Source organism: Chiloscyllium plagiosum, chromosome 19 (genome assembly GCF_004010195.1).
Source record: "Chiloscyllium plagiosum isolate BGI_BamShark_2017 chromosome 19, ASM401019v2, whole genome shotgun sequence".
In the NCBI taxonomy this organism is placed as follows: Eukaryota; Metazoa; Chordata; class Chondrichthyes; order Orectolobiformes; family Hemiscylliidae; genus Chiloscyllium; species Chiloscyllium plagiosum.
Window position 1 is genome coordinate 67107466 of NC_057728.1, and position 14890 is coordinate 67122355.

The following is a 14890-nucleotide window of genomic DNA, read 5'->3' on the forward strand; positions in this document are numbered from 1 at the left end:
GAGAGTGAAGGAGGAGAGAGAGAGTGGCTAAAGTAAGTGAGAGATCTTCAGAGAATGAAAATGGGGAGTTAATAATGGAGAAGAAGGAAATGGCAGATAATTTAAACCAATATTTTGCATTGGTCTTCCTGGTGCAGAAGACTTAAAATATTAGATAAGCAAGGTGCTAATGGGAGGAAGATTTTGTAATGGTCTATGTCACAAGGGACAGAGCTGAAAAATCTGTTGCTGGAAAAGCGCAGCAGGTCAGGCAGCATCCAAGGCGCAGGAGAATCGACGTTTCGGGCATAAGCCCTAAGAAAGGCTTATGCCCGAAATGTCGATTCTCCTGCTCCTTGGATGCTGCCTGACCTGCTGCGCTTTTCCAGCAACAGATTTTTCAGCTCTGATCTCCAGCATCTGCAGTCCTCACTTTCTCACAAGGGACAGTGCATTGATAAACTAATGGGACTGAAGTTGGACAAGTCCCTCAGACCAGATGGCCTGCTCTGAAGGATTTTAAAGGAGGTGGCTGCAGAAATGGTTAAGACAATGGTCAAGATATTTCAGATCTCTCTCAATTCCAGGAGAGTTCCAATAGATTCAAAAATGGCTGATGTGACAGCCCTGTTCAGGAGGGAGACAGACAGAACCAGGAAACTATAGGCCAGTTAATCTAATATCTGTCGGGGGGGGACAAGGCTAGTGCCTATTATTAAAGAAGAACTAGCAGACCATTCAGAAAAGCTTAATGCAATCAAACTAGGTCAGTGTGGGTTGTGAAATGGAAATGGCATTTGACAAATTTGCCAGAGTTCTTTGAAGACATAGCAAGCAGAATCAGAGTAGGTGTAGTTTAATTAGAAGGTATCTAATAAGGTGCCACATACAAGATAGAAGTGCTCAGTATTTGTAGCATCGTAGACTCCCTACAGTGTAGAAGCAGGCCGTTCAGCCCATTGAGTCACACCAACCTTTCTGAAGAACATCTCACTCAGACCCCATGCTGTTCCTGTAACCCTGCAATTCCCATGTCCAATCCACACCTTTGGATTGTGGGAAGAAACCGGAGAACCGAACGTGCAAACTCCACACACGGTTGCCCGAGGCTGGAATTGAACCTGGGTTCCTGGTGCTGTGAGGCAGCAGTGCTAACCCCTGGGCTGCTATGCCTCCCGTGTGCAGTATATTGGGGGTTATGTATTGGATACAGAACAACCACAATTATCTGAACCAGATGAGCAGGGAATATTTTGTTTGGAAAACTGATTGTTCCGATAACTTTATTGCGGGACCTTGAGATCTTATTCACATAATCCGAAATTCGGATGATTGATGTTCAGATAATCGAAGTTTTTCTGTGTTATGTATTAGATACATCAGAGATGTTATTACACAATTCTGCAAACTGAACCCTGGCCCACAGGTAGAGGGAGTACCACTGGACCATAAAGGGTGTGCACACACACAAACAACACCCCTCCCCTTCCTCATACACATGACTGGCTGACACACAGACAGCGTTGGGATTAATAGGTCTTTTTCAGATTGAAGAGAGACAGCTGCTGGAGTTTCATATGGAGCACCTTTAAGACCTGAATCATTTCCCCTCTGTCTTAGTGACTTGGGCAGAGGTCAGACCATGATGCATCCATATCTGTTGGTGGGAAGGGCATACTTGAGGGGCTGAATGGCATGCTCTTTTGTAAAAGACCCACCCCCACCACTGTTCTGACAGAAGCCTGAAACCTTATTCAAGAGGGAGGGAGGGAGAGCGAAATGTTTAAAATGAAATCCAGAGCTAAGAGCCCAAGGAGCCTCAGCTAATGGAGTGAGGTGGTTCGTGATTAATCAGCAGCAGAGTTTTATTGGGTGAGTTAGGAGTCTCTGGTTTTAAATCATGTGACTTTTTATTTTTGGTTTCTGTTTAGGAAAATCTCTTTGTGGAGCCCAAGAAGACATTGCCGAAAACACCGGTGAAAAATGACTCGACACCTAGCATGGTGCCGTGGAGGGGCTGCGGTACCCCAGATCAGGATCTGGTGACTCCGGTTAAACACAACGACAAATCATCGCCTGAACCCTGGTCTCCCACTGCCAACCTGAAGATGCTGATCAGTGCAGCTAGCCCTGACATCAGGGACCGTGAGAAGAGGAAGGAGCTGTTCCGACAGATCGAAAACGACACGCTTGTGAGTGTCGCTGATGTCATTCAGGTAATCGCTTCCCAATTCGTCAGCACCTTTCCCCCTCCCGGTTCCCTACTCCATCTCAATTCCCCCCCATCCCCATTTTTCATTCTTCCCCCTACCCACTTCCCGTCTGATAAATGGGACAGACTTTGAATAGATCTAGCAACTCAGGACTGGGCATCCATGAGGTGCTGTGGGCCATCGACAGCAGCAGAATTGTACTCTAGCACAATCCCATAACTTCATGGCCCGGCATATCCCCCACTCAACCATTACCATCAAGCCAGGGGATCGACCCTGGTTCAGTGGAGAGTGCAGGAGGGCATGTTGGAGATACCTGAAGGTGAGGTGTCAACCCGGTGAAGCCACCAAACAGCATAAACAGCAAGTGACAGACTGAGCTAAGCAATCCCACAACCAACAGATCAGATCTAAGCTCTGCAGTCCTGTCACATCCAGTAGTGAATGGTGGTGGATAATTAACCAACTCACTGGAGGAGTATGCTCCACAAATATCCCCCTCCTCAATGATGGAGGAGCCCAGCACATCAGGGTAAAGGATAAGGCTGGAGCTTTTGCAGCAGTCTCCAGCCAGACGTGGCGAGTGGATGATCCATCTCAGTCTCCTCCAGTGGTTTCACAGAGACCAAACGTCTGCCAATTCGTGTTATCAAGAAACAGTTGGAGACACAGGATACTGCAAAGGCTGTGTGCTCTGACAACATTCTGGTAATAGTACTGAAGACTCATGCCCCTGAACACGCCACTCCTCTAGCCAAGTTGTTCCAGTGCAGTTACAACACACGCATCTTACAGCACCAGCTGCAACAAGACATTCCAATTCCTATTCTCCCATTCTCTGACCGATGAAAGCTGCCTTCACCACCCTGCCTCCCTGTGACTCCACTTTCAAGGAGCTATGAACATCTACCTCTAGATCTCTGTTCTGTAACACTCCCTAGATCCCTATCATTTACTGTGTAAGTCCTGCCTTGATTTGACCTATCAAAATGCAATACCTTGCATTTATTTAAATTAACTTTATCTGTGATTTCTCAGCCCATTGGCCCAGTTGATCAAGATCTCACTGTATTCCCAGATAACCTTCTCAGTTCCTCAGGGTAGTGTCCTAGGCCGAGCCATCTTCAGCTGCTTCATCAATGACCTTTGCTCCATCATAAGGTCAGGAGTGGGGATGTTCACTGGTGATTGCACAATGTTCAGCACCATTCGCGTCTCCTCAGATACTGAAGCAGCTCCGTGTTCAAATGCAGCAAGATCTGGACATTATTCAGGCTTGGGCTGACAAGTGGCAAGTAACATTCGCACCACACAAACGCCAGGCTATGACCATCACCAATAAGAGACTACCACTTGTAACATTCAGTGGTATTACCATTAGTGAATCCCCACTATCAACATCTTGGTGGTGACCATTGACCAGAAACTCAGCTAGATGATCCACATAAACACAGTGGCTACAACAGGTCAGGCTAGGAATATTGCAGTGAGTAACTCACCTCATGACTCTCCAAAGCCTGTCCACCATCAACAAGGTACAAGTCAAGTATGTGCTGGAATACTCCCCACCTAATCATGAAGAAACAGGCAGAATGTCTAGAAAAGCTTGATGCAACAGAGTCAGCATGATTTTGTGAAAGTGAAATAATGTTTGACAAATTTGCTTAAATTCTTTGAGGATATAACCAGCAGAGTTGGGTTGAAGGGGCTGTTTGTGTGCTGTGGGACTCTGTGCTTCTATATAGCCAACAGAGTTAATAATGGGGAAACTGTTCAATGTAGTGGACTTGATTTTCTCAAAGGTGTCACAGGAAAGGAGGGATATTGGAGTTCTCAATGTTGGCCATGCATCGTGTACTGGTGTGGAGACAGGAATGGTTAACACACAGACAACAAAGGGAGAGAATTAATGGGCTTTTTTCAGTTTGGGAACCTTAACAAAGTGGAATTTCACAAGGATCAACCCACAGTCTTTGATTATTTCCTATTTAGTACTAATGAGTTGGAAGAGGAAGCCGAGGGGGGTGTATCCAAGTTTGCTGCTGATACAAACATGGGTAGGAGCGTGTGCTGTGAGAAACATAAATCTGAAAGAGGGTTTTGATAGGTTGCCTAAAAGTAGGGAAGTGTGAGGTCATGCACCTTGGTTGGAAGAATCAAAAGACAGACTAATATTTAAATGGAGAGAGACTCACAAAAGGTACAGCATAGGGAGATCTGAATGTTGTAGTGCATGAAACACACAAGGTTAGGACACGATAGCTCTCTCAGAGAGGGAGACAACAGATGGGGGGTTTAACCGAGGGGTCACCACACCTCATAAGGGGAGAGATTGGGAAGAAGAGACCTTCATGGTGACCTCAGCTGGTGCAGGAATTGAACCCGTGGTGTTGACATCACTCTGAATTCCAAACCAGCCAACTGAGCTAGCCTGAATTTGGATTCCTCTCAAGATTTTGATCAAAGATAATTTTTTTTTTGGCGTTGGGAGTGTGTGACTGTCCAGATGAGCTCCTGACCAGCAGTTGGAGAGGATTGTGTAAAATACAAATGGGTCCTTTATTTCACATCCAGCTCGACTCGATCACTGAAGCCACCACTGATGAATTTGAGCAACAACGGCCGAGCAGGAAACAAAAAAGTCTGGGGCTTCTTTGCCAGAAATTCCTGGCACGTTATCCTAATCATCCTGTTTCATCTGAGAAAACAGAAATTTCCCTGGATGAAGTGGCAACTGACCTTGGTAAGTGTGTAATGGGGGGGGTTGGACACACGCTGGTAAAGGTGTAGAGAGCCCAATGTTAGATTTATCCCTGTCTTTCAGCTCCAAGCAGAATGTGAGTGATGGCTGTACTCAGAGCAAGTGGGTATCTGAAGTTTGAGTGAACAAGGAGGTGAGATTGAAGGATTGGGAAATTGAGTGCAAGAACTGAAAACATCCCAGAACATCACCGATGTTTATCCTTATAAAACAGGATCACTCAAAACCAAATGGCTCAGTCACTATCTTGTTGCTGTTGTGTACTGAATGAGTTGAGTATAATCCAGTAGTGACTGTCTCAAGTGTCTTATTGGCTGCATACAAAGATATTTGTTTTGCAGAAAAGGGCAGCACAGTGGCTAGCACCGCAGCCTCACAGCACCGGGGTCCTGGGTTCAATTCCAGCCTCGGGCGACTGTCTGTGTGGAGTTTGAACATTCTCCCTGTGTCTGCGTGGGTTTCCTCCGGGTGCTCCAGTTTCCTCCCACAGTCCAAAGATGTGCAGGTCAGGTGCATTGGCCATGCTAAATTGCCCATAGTGTTAGGTGCATTAGTCAGAAGAGAATGTGTCTGGGTGGGTTGCTGTTCGGAGGATCAGTGTTGGACTTGTTGGGCCAAAGGGCCTGTTTCCACACTGTAGGGAATCTAATCTAATAGGAACAGTACAGCACAGGGACAGGCCTTTTGGCCCATCAGGACTGTGCCAAGATGTGATGCCATTCTAAACTAAACATCTTTTGCCTCTGTGTGATCTGGATCCCTGTATTCCCTGCCTATTCATCTCACTGTCAAGATGCCTCTAAAACATTGCCATTGTATCCATCTCCATCACCTCTTCCCCAGTGCACTCCAGGCACTTACCACCCTCTGTGTTTTTAAAAACAAACCTGCCTCTCACATCTCCTTTAAATGCACACGCACACGCATACACACACGTCATTGACATTGCTACTCTGGGGAAAAGACAAACAAAACAACAAAAGGGAAGTCCAACACAGGAACAGGCCCTTCGGCCCTCTAAGCCTGTGCTGATCATCATGCCCTAACTAAACTAATAAACAAACCTTCTCCCCTTGTTTGGTCTGTATCCCTCTGTTCCCTCCCTATTCATGTAACCATCCAGATGCCTCTTAAATGTCACCAAAATGCCTGATTCCTCCACCTCTTCTGGCATTGTGTTCCAGGCTCCTACCCCTCTCTGAATGAAAACTTCCCTCACACATCTCCCTTAAACTTTCCCCCTCCCACCTTGAACCTGTGCCCCCTTGTAATTGAAACTTTAACCCTGGGAAAAAGCCTCTGACTATCAACTGTATCCATGCGTCTTGTAAGTTAGTAAAGCCTTAAGGTTTACCCTCTAGTTGTTTAGGACATCCTGAAGTTATGAATGGTGCTACGTAAATATAATTCTTTTAAAGTAGAATTGGGGGCAATTCAATATTGTGTCAGGAACAGAGGATGAGGAAGAAAAACCAAATATACTTTTTAAAATCTCTCCCAATGTCTCCACAACCAGAAGACTTAGACTCCACACTCTGCATTTTTAGTGCCCAGTTGTTAGTTAGCCATTGTTAACTTTTATCACGGTCAAAAGGCTAGAGTACAGTGTATCTGCTGCAACTATACAGACACAGGACCACTGCTGCGCTCAATTTGTCAAAGCTGAGGTGAACAGTGAGCTGTTGATTTTGTAGGTTTGTGCTTAACCCTGTAGCAGTCCATCTCTCCTGAGTTTACTGCCCTGTTTGCAGTGATGAAGTCAGCAGTAGCTGAACAGCTTCACTGTGAATGTAGGTCCAGAGTGTGCGTTCTCTAGTGTGGATTGTCTCACTGCGAAGGGTTGAATCTTTCTTCCACAGGAGTGGAACGCAGACGGATTTACGACATTGTAAATGTCTTGGAGTCTCTTCAGCTGGTCAGCCGGATGGCAAAGAACCAGTATTCCTGGCACGGCATGTTAGGGCTCGAACAAACCCTGGCCACGTTAAAGAGGAGGGGGGAACAGCATGGCTATGCCAGGCAGCTGGCTCTCGCCCACCACAAGGAGCTGGACTCTGAGGAAATGGAGAAGGGAGCCAGTGCCCAAGAACGATGGAGCTGCACCCAGGAGCTGAACAAGGAAATGCAGCCTGTGGAGGTGGAGAATAAATCGGGTAAGATTGGTATGCGCTGCTGCGATCTGAAAACCATTTTATCTGCACCCTCTGACCACACCAGCACGATTGCTGTATTCAGTCAATACACTCACAGTCACTGAACAATTTGTAGAAGTTGGCCTTTTGAGCCTGCACCATCATTTGGCAAGAATGGAGATGATCCACTTCAGTTGCACACTCCCCTTCGATTCTCTCTGGGTACAGCCAGTACCTGCCTTACTGAATACTTCCAGCATCATCTGTGTACATTTCTAGCAGCAGCTGCCATTAAAACAAATCATTCAGCTTGTTATCTTACTGCTGGTTTTTGGGATCCTGCTGTGCACAGTATGGCTGTTGGTATTTGGGATCCTGCTGTGCACAGTGTGGCTGTTGGTATTTGGGATCCTGCTGTGCACAAAATGGCTGCTGCATTTCCTGTAGTGCAACTGTGATTGCAGGTGAATAATTTGGGCCAATGAAATTAATCTCACCAAGTGTCCGTGGTTGCTCGGAGCCCCTGGTGTTTGTGATGTCTCAAGGCCCCAGCTGGTATTGAACATTCCTCAATAGACAGAGGACACTGTCTCTCAGGTTGTGTTCTGCTGCTCTCTGCTGGCTCTGCAGTGAATAGCATCTGAAGGAAATCAAATCGACTTCACTCTCTTCTCTCCAATGAAATTTATATAAATATCTTTTCTCCTATTGGACAACATACCAGATCTGAATGAGTTGAGGCTTTTGTTTACCTTGTCGGTGTGGACTTGTTGGGCCGGAGGGCCTGTTTCCATACTGTAATGTAATCTAATCTAATATAAATATCTTTTCTCCTATTGGACAACATACCAGATCTGAATGAGTTGAGGCTTTTGTTTACCTTGTGTTAGCGCTTTTTTTTCCTCTCTTTCAGCTTTGTTGAATAGCAGAAAGGACAAGTCTCTGCGCATCATGACGGAGAAATTTGTGATGCTTTTCCTTGTATCAGAACCAAAAACGGTGGCTCTCGATATTGCTGCTAAAGTCCTGATTGAAGAGAGTCAGCAGGACTCAGCTGATAACAGCAAGTTTAAAAGTAAGTGAAACAAACACAAACTTCTACTCACTCACTGGAAATCAGAAGTAAAACACTGTGGAAAACATTCACCAACATCAGAGAGAGAAATTGAGTTACCAATTAAAATGATGGATGATCATTGTGCTGGAATATTAATGCTGTTTTTCTCTCTCTAAAGATACCATCAGACCTGGTGAGTATTTTCATTGTTTTCTGTTCAGCTTCCCGATCACCTGGAATACAAGGGGAACTAGCCATTTGGATACAGAACTGGCTCAAAGGTAGAAGACAGAGGGTGGTGGTGGAGGGTTGTTTTTCAGACTGGAGGCCTGTGACCAGTGGAGTGCCACAAGGATCGGTGCTGGGTCATCTACCTTTCATCATTTATACAAATGATTTGGATGTGAGAATAGGAGGTATAGTTAGTAAGTTTGCAGATGATATCAAAATTGGAGGTGCAATGGACAGAGAAGGAGGTTACCTCAGATTACAACAGGATCAGATGGGTCAATGGGCTGAAGAGGTAGATGGACTTTAAATTAGATAAATGTGAGGCGCTGCATTTTGGAAAGGCAAATTAGAGAAGGACTTACACACTTAATGGTAAGGTCCTTGGGAGTGTTGCTGAACAAAGAGACCTTGGAGTGCAGGTTCATTGGAGAGTTTGAGCTACAGGGAGAGGTTGAATTGGCTGGGACTATTTTTCCTGGAGCATCAGAGACTGAGGGGTGACCTTATAGAGGTTTATAAAATCATGAGGGGCATAGGTAGGGCTTTTCCCTGGGATAAGCAGTCCAGAACTAGAGGGCATAGGTTAAGGGTGAGAGAGGAAAGATTTAAAAGGTACGTAAGGGGCAACCTTTTCACACAGAAGGTGGTGTGTGTATGGACTGAGCTGCCAGAGGAAGTGGTGGAGGCTGGTACAATTACAACATTTAAAAGGCATCTGGATGGAAACATGAATAGGAAGGATTTAGAGGGATATGGGCCAAGTGCTGGAAAATGGGACCAGATTAATTTAGGATATCTGGTCAGCATGGACGAGTTGAATCAAAGGGTCTGTTTCCATGCTTTACGTCTCTTTGACTCTGTGGTGGAACTTTTTCCTGTAGTTTTCATGTCCATATTCAGCCCCTCAGTCTACATTCTGTCTAAATCTTTTTCATTTTGTCCTGTTCTCTTTCCAGCAATTTCTGTTTTCAATTTACATTAAACGTTGGTTGAGTTGTACTACAGGTTCTGCGTGTCTGTCCCTGAGATGGAGTGTGTGCGTGTGTTAGACACACACAGTTCAAAGTGAGCACTCTGAAATCGGAGATTAACTACTTTGAATGTTCCCCACTAACACCTGCCATTGCCACATGTGAATGGAGTTCAAACACTAACTTTCTGTCTTTCTCCCTTTCTCCTGAATCTGATCGACCTTGACTTCATTTCCTCACATATCCCTTGATTTTTTTTAATACTTCACCAAAGATCTATCTTCTCTCTCTTGATCACATTAACTGACTGACTGTCCACTGCTGTCTGGGCTAGAGAATTTCAAGCATTCACTACCCTCTGAGTGAAAAGATCTCTCCTCCTCTCAGTCCAAAATGATCAACCCTTTATCCTGATTTTCAGTACCCATGTTCTAGATACCTCAGCCAACGAGAGCACTCACTGAATGTCCTGTCAGACCTCTTCATCCTGTTTCAATGGCATTACTCTCTATATTGTGGCAATGTTGATGGAGTAGAAATTCGTGAAAACGTGAGCTCCAGTCTGACAGGGTCCCTGACGTGGCCCTTGGGATAGAGCAGTTGTGTCGATCTTTCTGATGTGTCGGATGATGTGAGATTACCAAGGCTGCTGCTGTTCCCATCTCCTCCTCTGGAGGGAGCTCCTGTTTGTCCTTTGTCCTCCTATTTGATTGGTCAACTCCTGCTGACACTGTTATTGGTGACCATGGAGTCTGAGTTCAACACTATCTCTCTCTCAATTCTTAACCTCGAGTATTAGATTCACCTTACTGTGAGTGTATCTGTGATGTATCCAGTTTCAGAATCACATCGGATGTTGGACACTCTGCTGTGGGCTTTGCACGCTCAGCCTGTTGGGTACAGTTAGTGTCATACTGGTTACAAACAGCGTGGGGCCATTGTATGATGCAATCTGCTGGTTTTTGGGACATGTTGGAAATAATCAAGGGGAAGGAGGTTAGCTGTCATTCCATTCAGGGCATGTTTCTTATGGAACACAAAAATGTTTATTCAGCAAGGATCCCATGGTAAGATCATTCTTGTAAACCCCTCTGGTCCCCCTCCAATGCCAGCACATCCTTCCTTAGATACTGGGTCCAAAACTGCTCTCAATATTGTAAATGCAGTCTGACCAGAACCTTACATAGCCTCAACAGGACATCACCGCTCTTGTATTCTAACTCTCTTGAAATGAATGTTAACATTGCATTTGCCTTCCTAACTGCCGAATGAACCTGCATGTTAACCTGAAGAAAATCCCAAGCTAGGACACCTAAGTCCGTTTATGCTTCAGATTTCCAAAGCATTTCCATGTTTAAAAATTAGTGTAAGCCTTTTATTCTTCCTACCAAAGTGCATAACCAAACACTTTCCCCCATTGCATTCCATCTGCCATTTCTTTGCCCAATCTCCTCACCTGTCCAAGTCTGTTTGTAACCTCCCTACTTCCTCAATACAACCTGTCCTTCCACCTATCTTTGTGTCATCTCCAAATGAAGCAACAATGCCCTAATTCCTTTGTTCAGATCATTAATGTATAACGTGAATAGTTATGACCCCAACACTGGCCCCTGTGGAACTCCACTAGTCACCAGCTGTCACCTTGAAAGCTGCCATCCCAGTATCCCCACTCTCTGCCTTTCACCAGTCAGCCAATCCCCTATCAACACCAATACCTTGCCCCTAACACCAAGGGCTTATCTTGTTTAGCAGCCTCGTGTGCAGCACCTTGTCAAAGGCCTTCTGGACATCCAAATACATCACATCCACTGGCTCTCCTTTGTCTAACTTACTCATTACCTCCTCAAAGAATTCTAATAGATATATCAGGCAGAACCTCTTCTTAACAAAGCCCTACTGACTCCGCCCTATTTTAGCATATACTTCCAAGTACTCCTCAATCTCACCCTTAATAATGGACTCTAAAATCTTACCAATGACTGAGGTCAGGCTAACTGATCTATAGTTTCCTGTCTTCTGCCTCCCTTCCTTCTTAAACAGGGCTGTTACATTAGCCATTTGCAGTCCTCTGGGACCCTCCCTGATGCCAGTGACTCCTGAAAGATCCCCTACAATCTCCTCAGCAACCTCCTTCTGAACTCTGGGGATGTAGTCCATCTGGGCTGGGTGATTTGTTCACCTTCAGCTTCTCCAGCACCTGCTCTTTACTGGTGGCCACAGCACTCACCTCTGCCCCCTGACACACGATGTTCTGGTTTGTTGCTGGTGTCTTCCCCTGTATTTTGGGTGGATACTGACTCTCTGTGGTATCAGCTGTAAGTTGTTGTGCCCTGTTGTTGCAGTGCAGATGTGTGTGACCTCCTTGAGTGGGTATCACAGCACAGTGTCCAACGTTTAGATGTGATTCTGCAAGTCAATAATATTTTCCTGAGTATGAAGAATTAAACTGACAACCGAATTGAAATTGTGACTCGAGTTCTGTGCGGTGCACTGTGTATTCTGGAAGCTGCGTTCATTAATACAAAGGGCCCTGTACACTGCCAGACAGAACGAATACACACTGCACCTGGTTCAATTCAACCAAGTAGCTGGCGGCCATTTTGTGATTCATTCCTTAGGGCAATGCCTCGACCAATCAGAGTCTGTTTGCCTTTGTTAAAATGTAAAGCCTGGCAGTTAACTTTCTTTACTGGATACATTCCCTAGAGCAATGTTCCTAACAATCCGAGTCCATTCGCCAACCATTCAGGACTCTTTCACTCAGCACAAATGTTGGTTAAATAGTAATCCTGTGAGGTGTTCTGATCACTGTCACTCACGGTGCTTTAACAAGATGCCCTTTTTCTTCAACAATACCTTATTTCCATTTTATCAGACAACTCTTTGGTTAAAAAAAAGCAGTGACTTTTGTCTGACGCGCAGGCAGACCTGTGGGAATTCCAGACCCCCTCTCACCCCCTCCCCCGCCCAATGCCAAATTCTGATCTCAATAAGGTGATGATCGATTCCTATTAAAATTTTTACCTACTTTTCACATTTGTTTTCCTTTCCAGCTAAGATCCGCAGACTGTACGACATTGCCAACGTGTTGACCAGTTTGGGACTCATCAAGAAGGTTCACGTGACTGAAGAAAAGGGCCGGAAGCCAGCGTTCAAATGGGTTGGGCCTGTCCATCAGAACCAGGCAGATGGTGAGGGTGGCACAGTGCCATGTGTTGGTAACATCACAAGCATTGCATTGACTGAAGACTTGGAACAGACTCTCTGTTCCCCTTCCCTCACCTCTTCCCACCCCCCATCCCCGCCCATCCAAAAAGCAAAAACAGACTCCTTTTCTCTTTCTCTTGTCTATCTCTCTAGAACTAAAGGTGGATACATCCCCAGGACCTGATGAGGTGTACCCTAGAACTCTGGGAAGTGAGGGAAGTGATTGCTGAGCCCCAGAACTGGCTCGATGTGAGGAGACAGAGGGTGGTGGTGGAGGGCAGTTTTTCAGACTGGAGGCCTGTGACCAGTGGTGTCCCACAAGGATCGGTGCTGGGTCCACTGTTTTTTAGTCATTTATATAAATAATTTGAATGTGAATATGGGAGGAATGGTTAGTAAGTTTGCAGATGACACCAAAATTGGGGAGGTGTAGTGGACAGCAAAGAGGGTTACCTCCGATTACACTGGGATCTTGATCAGATAGGCCAATGGGCTGAGGAGTGGCTGATGGAGTTAGGATTGGAGGATTTGAGCTATAGGGAGAGGCTGAATACACTGGGGCAGTTTTACATGGAGTGTCAGAGGCTGAGGGGTGACCTTATAGAAGTTTATAAAATTATGAGGGGCATGGATAGCGTAAAGATACAAGGTCTCTGGTTTGTTACCCATGCCACGTGATAGAGAGTCGAGGAATAGGGAGAGAGAACAGTTAAATGCGTGGCTACAGGGATGGTGCAGGAGGGAGGGATTCCGGTATTTGGATAACTGGGGTTCTTTCTGGGGAAGGTGGGACCTCTATAAACAGGATGGTCTACACCTGAACCTGAGGGGCACCAGTATCCTTGGTGGGAGATTTGCTAGTGCTCTTAGGGGGGTTTAAACTAACTCTGCAGGGGCATGGGAACCTAGACTGTAGCTTTAGGGTGCAGGACCTGGAGTGTAGGGAGCTTAGGAACATGGCATCAATCTCAAAGGAGGGTGCCTGTAAACAGAAAGTGGCTTGAAGTGTGTATACTTCAATGCAAGAAGTATACGAAATAAGGTAGATGAACTTGCAGCGTGGGTTGGTACCTGAGACTTCGATGTTGTGGCTATTACGGAGACATGGGTAGAACAGGGACAAGATTGGCTGTTGCAGGTTCCAGGGTTTAAATGTTTTAGTAGGGTCAGAGGTGGAGGTAAAAGAGGGGGAGGTGTGGCATTGCTTGTCAAAGATAGTATTACAGCGGTGGAAAGGACGATGGATGAGGACTTGCCATCTGAGGTAGTTTGGGCTGAGGTTAGGAATAGGAAAGGTGAGGTCACCCTGTTAGGAGCCTTTTACAGGCCTCCTAATAGTCCTAGAAACGTAGAAGAAAGGATAGGGAAGGTGATTCAGGAGATGAGTGACAGTAATAGGGTGGTTGTTATGGGGGACTTTAACTTTCCTGATATTGATTGGGAAAGCTATAGCTCAAGTTCGTTAGATGGGTCAGTGTTTGTTCAATGTGTGCAGGAGAGTTTCCTGACACAATATGTAGACAGGCCAACAAGAGGTGAGGCCATACTGGATTTGGTTCTGGGTAACGAACCAGGCCAGGTGTTAGAATTAGAGGTAGGTGAGCACTTTGGGGATAGTGACCATAATTCAGTGATTTTTACTCTCGTGATGGAGAGGGATAAGTGTGTACTACAGGGCAAGAGTTAAACCTGGGGTCAGGGAAATTATGATGCGGTGAGGCATGACTTAGGATGTGTGGCTTGGAAAAGTAGACTCCAAGGCAAGAGTGTAAATGATATGTGGAACTTGTCCAAGGGGCAACTATTGAGTGTCCTTGATAATTATGTACCGGTCAGGCAGGTAGGAAAGGGTCGTGCGAGGGAGCCGTGGTTTAATAAGGAATTGGAATCCCTTGTTAAATGGAAGAGGGCGGCCTACCTCAAGATGAGACGTGAAGGTCCAATTGGGGCGATTGAGAGTGATAGGGTAGCCAGGAAGGACCTGAAGAGAGAGCTAAAAGCAGCAAGGAGGGGACATGAAAGGTCCTTAGTAGATAGGATTAGGGAAAACCCTAAGGCTTTCTATAGGTATGTTAGGAATAAAAGAATGACTAGGGTAGGAATAGGTCCAGTCAAGGATAGTAGGGGGAAGTTGCGTGTGGAGGCGGAAGAGATTGGGGAGACACTGAATGAATACTTTTCTTCAGTATTCACTCAGGAACAGGGCATTGTTGTCGATGAGAATACTGAGGCACAAATAAGTAGAATGGATGGCTTTGAGGTATGTAGAGAAGAGGTGTTGGAAATCCTGGAAAAGGTGAAAATAGATAAGTCCCCGGGGCCTGATGGCATTTATCCTA

At 45.6% G+C, this 14890-nt stretch overlaps 1 protein-coding gene across 1 annotated transcript in view; it reads left to right on the plus strand.

The window, feature by feature from the left end:
* LOC122559362 (transcription factor E2F7-like) overlaps positions 1 to 14890 on the plus strand; it is a 29649-nt gene that overhangs the window by 11230 nt on the left and 3529 nt on the right. The window contains exons 3-7 of the mRNA XM_043708812.1: positions 1911 to 2195; positions 4767 to 4935; positions 6813 to 7106; positions 7999 to 8160; positions 12398 to 12535. Coding sequence (XP_043564747.1) covers positions 1911 to 2195; positions 4767 to 4935; positions 6813 to 7106; positions 7999 to 8160; positions 12398 to 12535 — 1048 coding nt within the window. The remainder of the gene's footprint in view (positions 1 to 1910; positions 2196 to 4766; positions 4936 to 6812; positions 7107 to 7998; positions 8161 to 12397; positions 12536 to 14890) is intronic.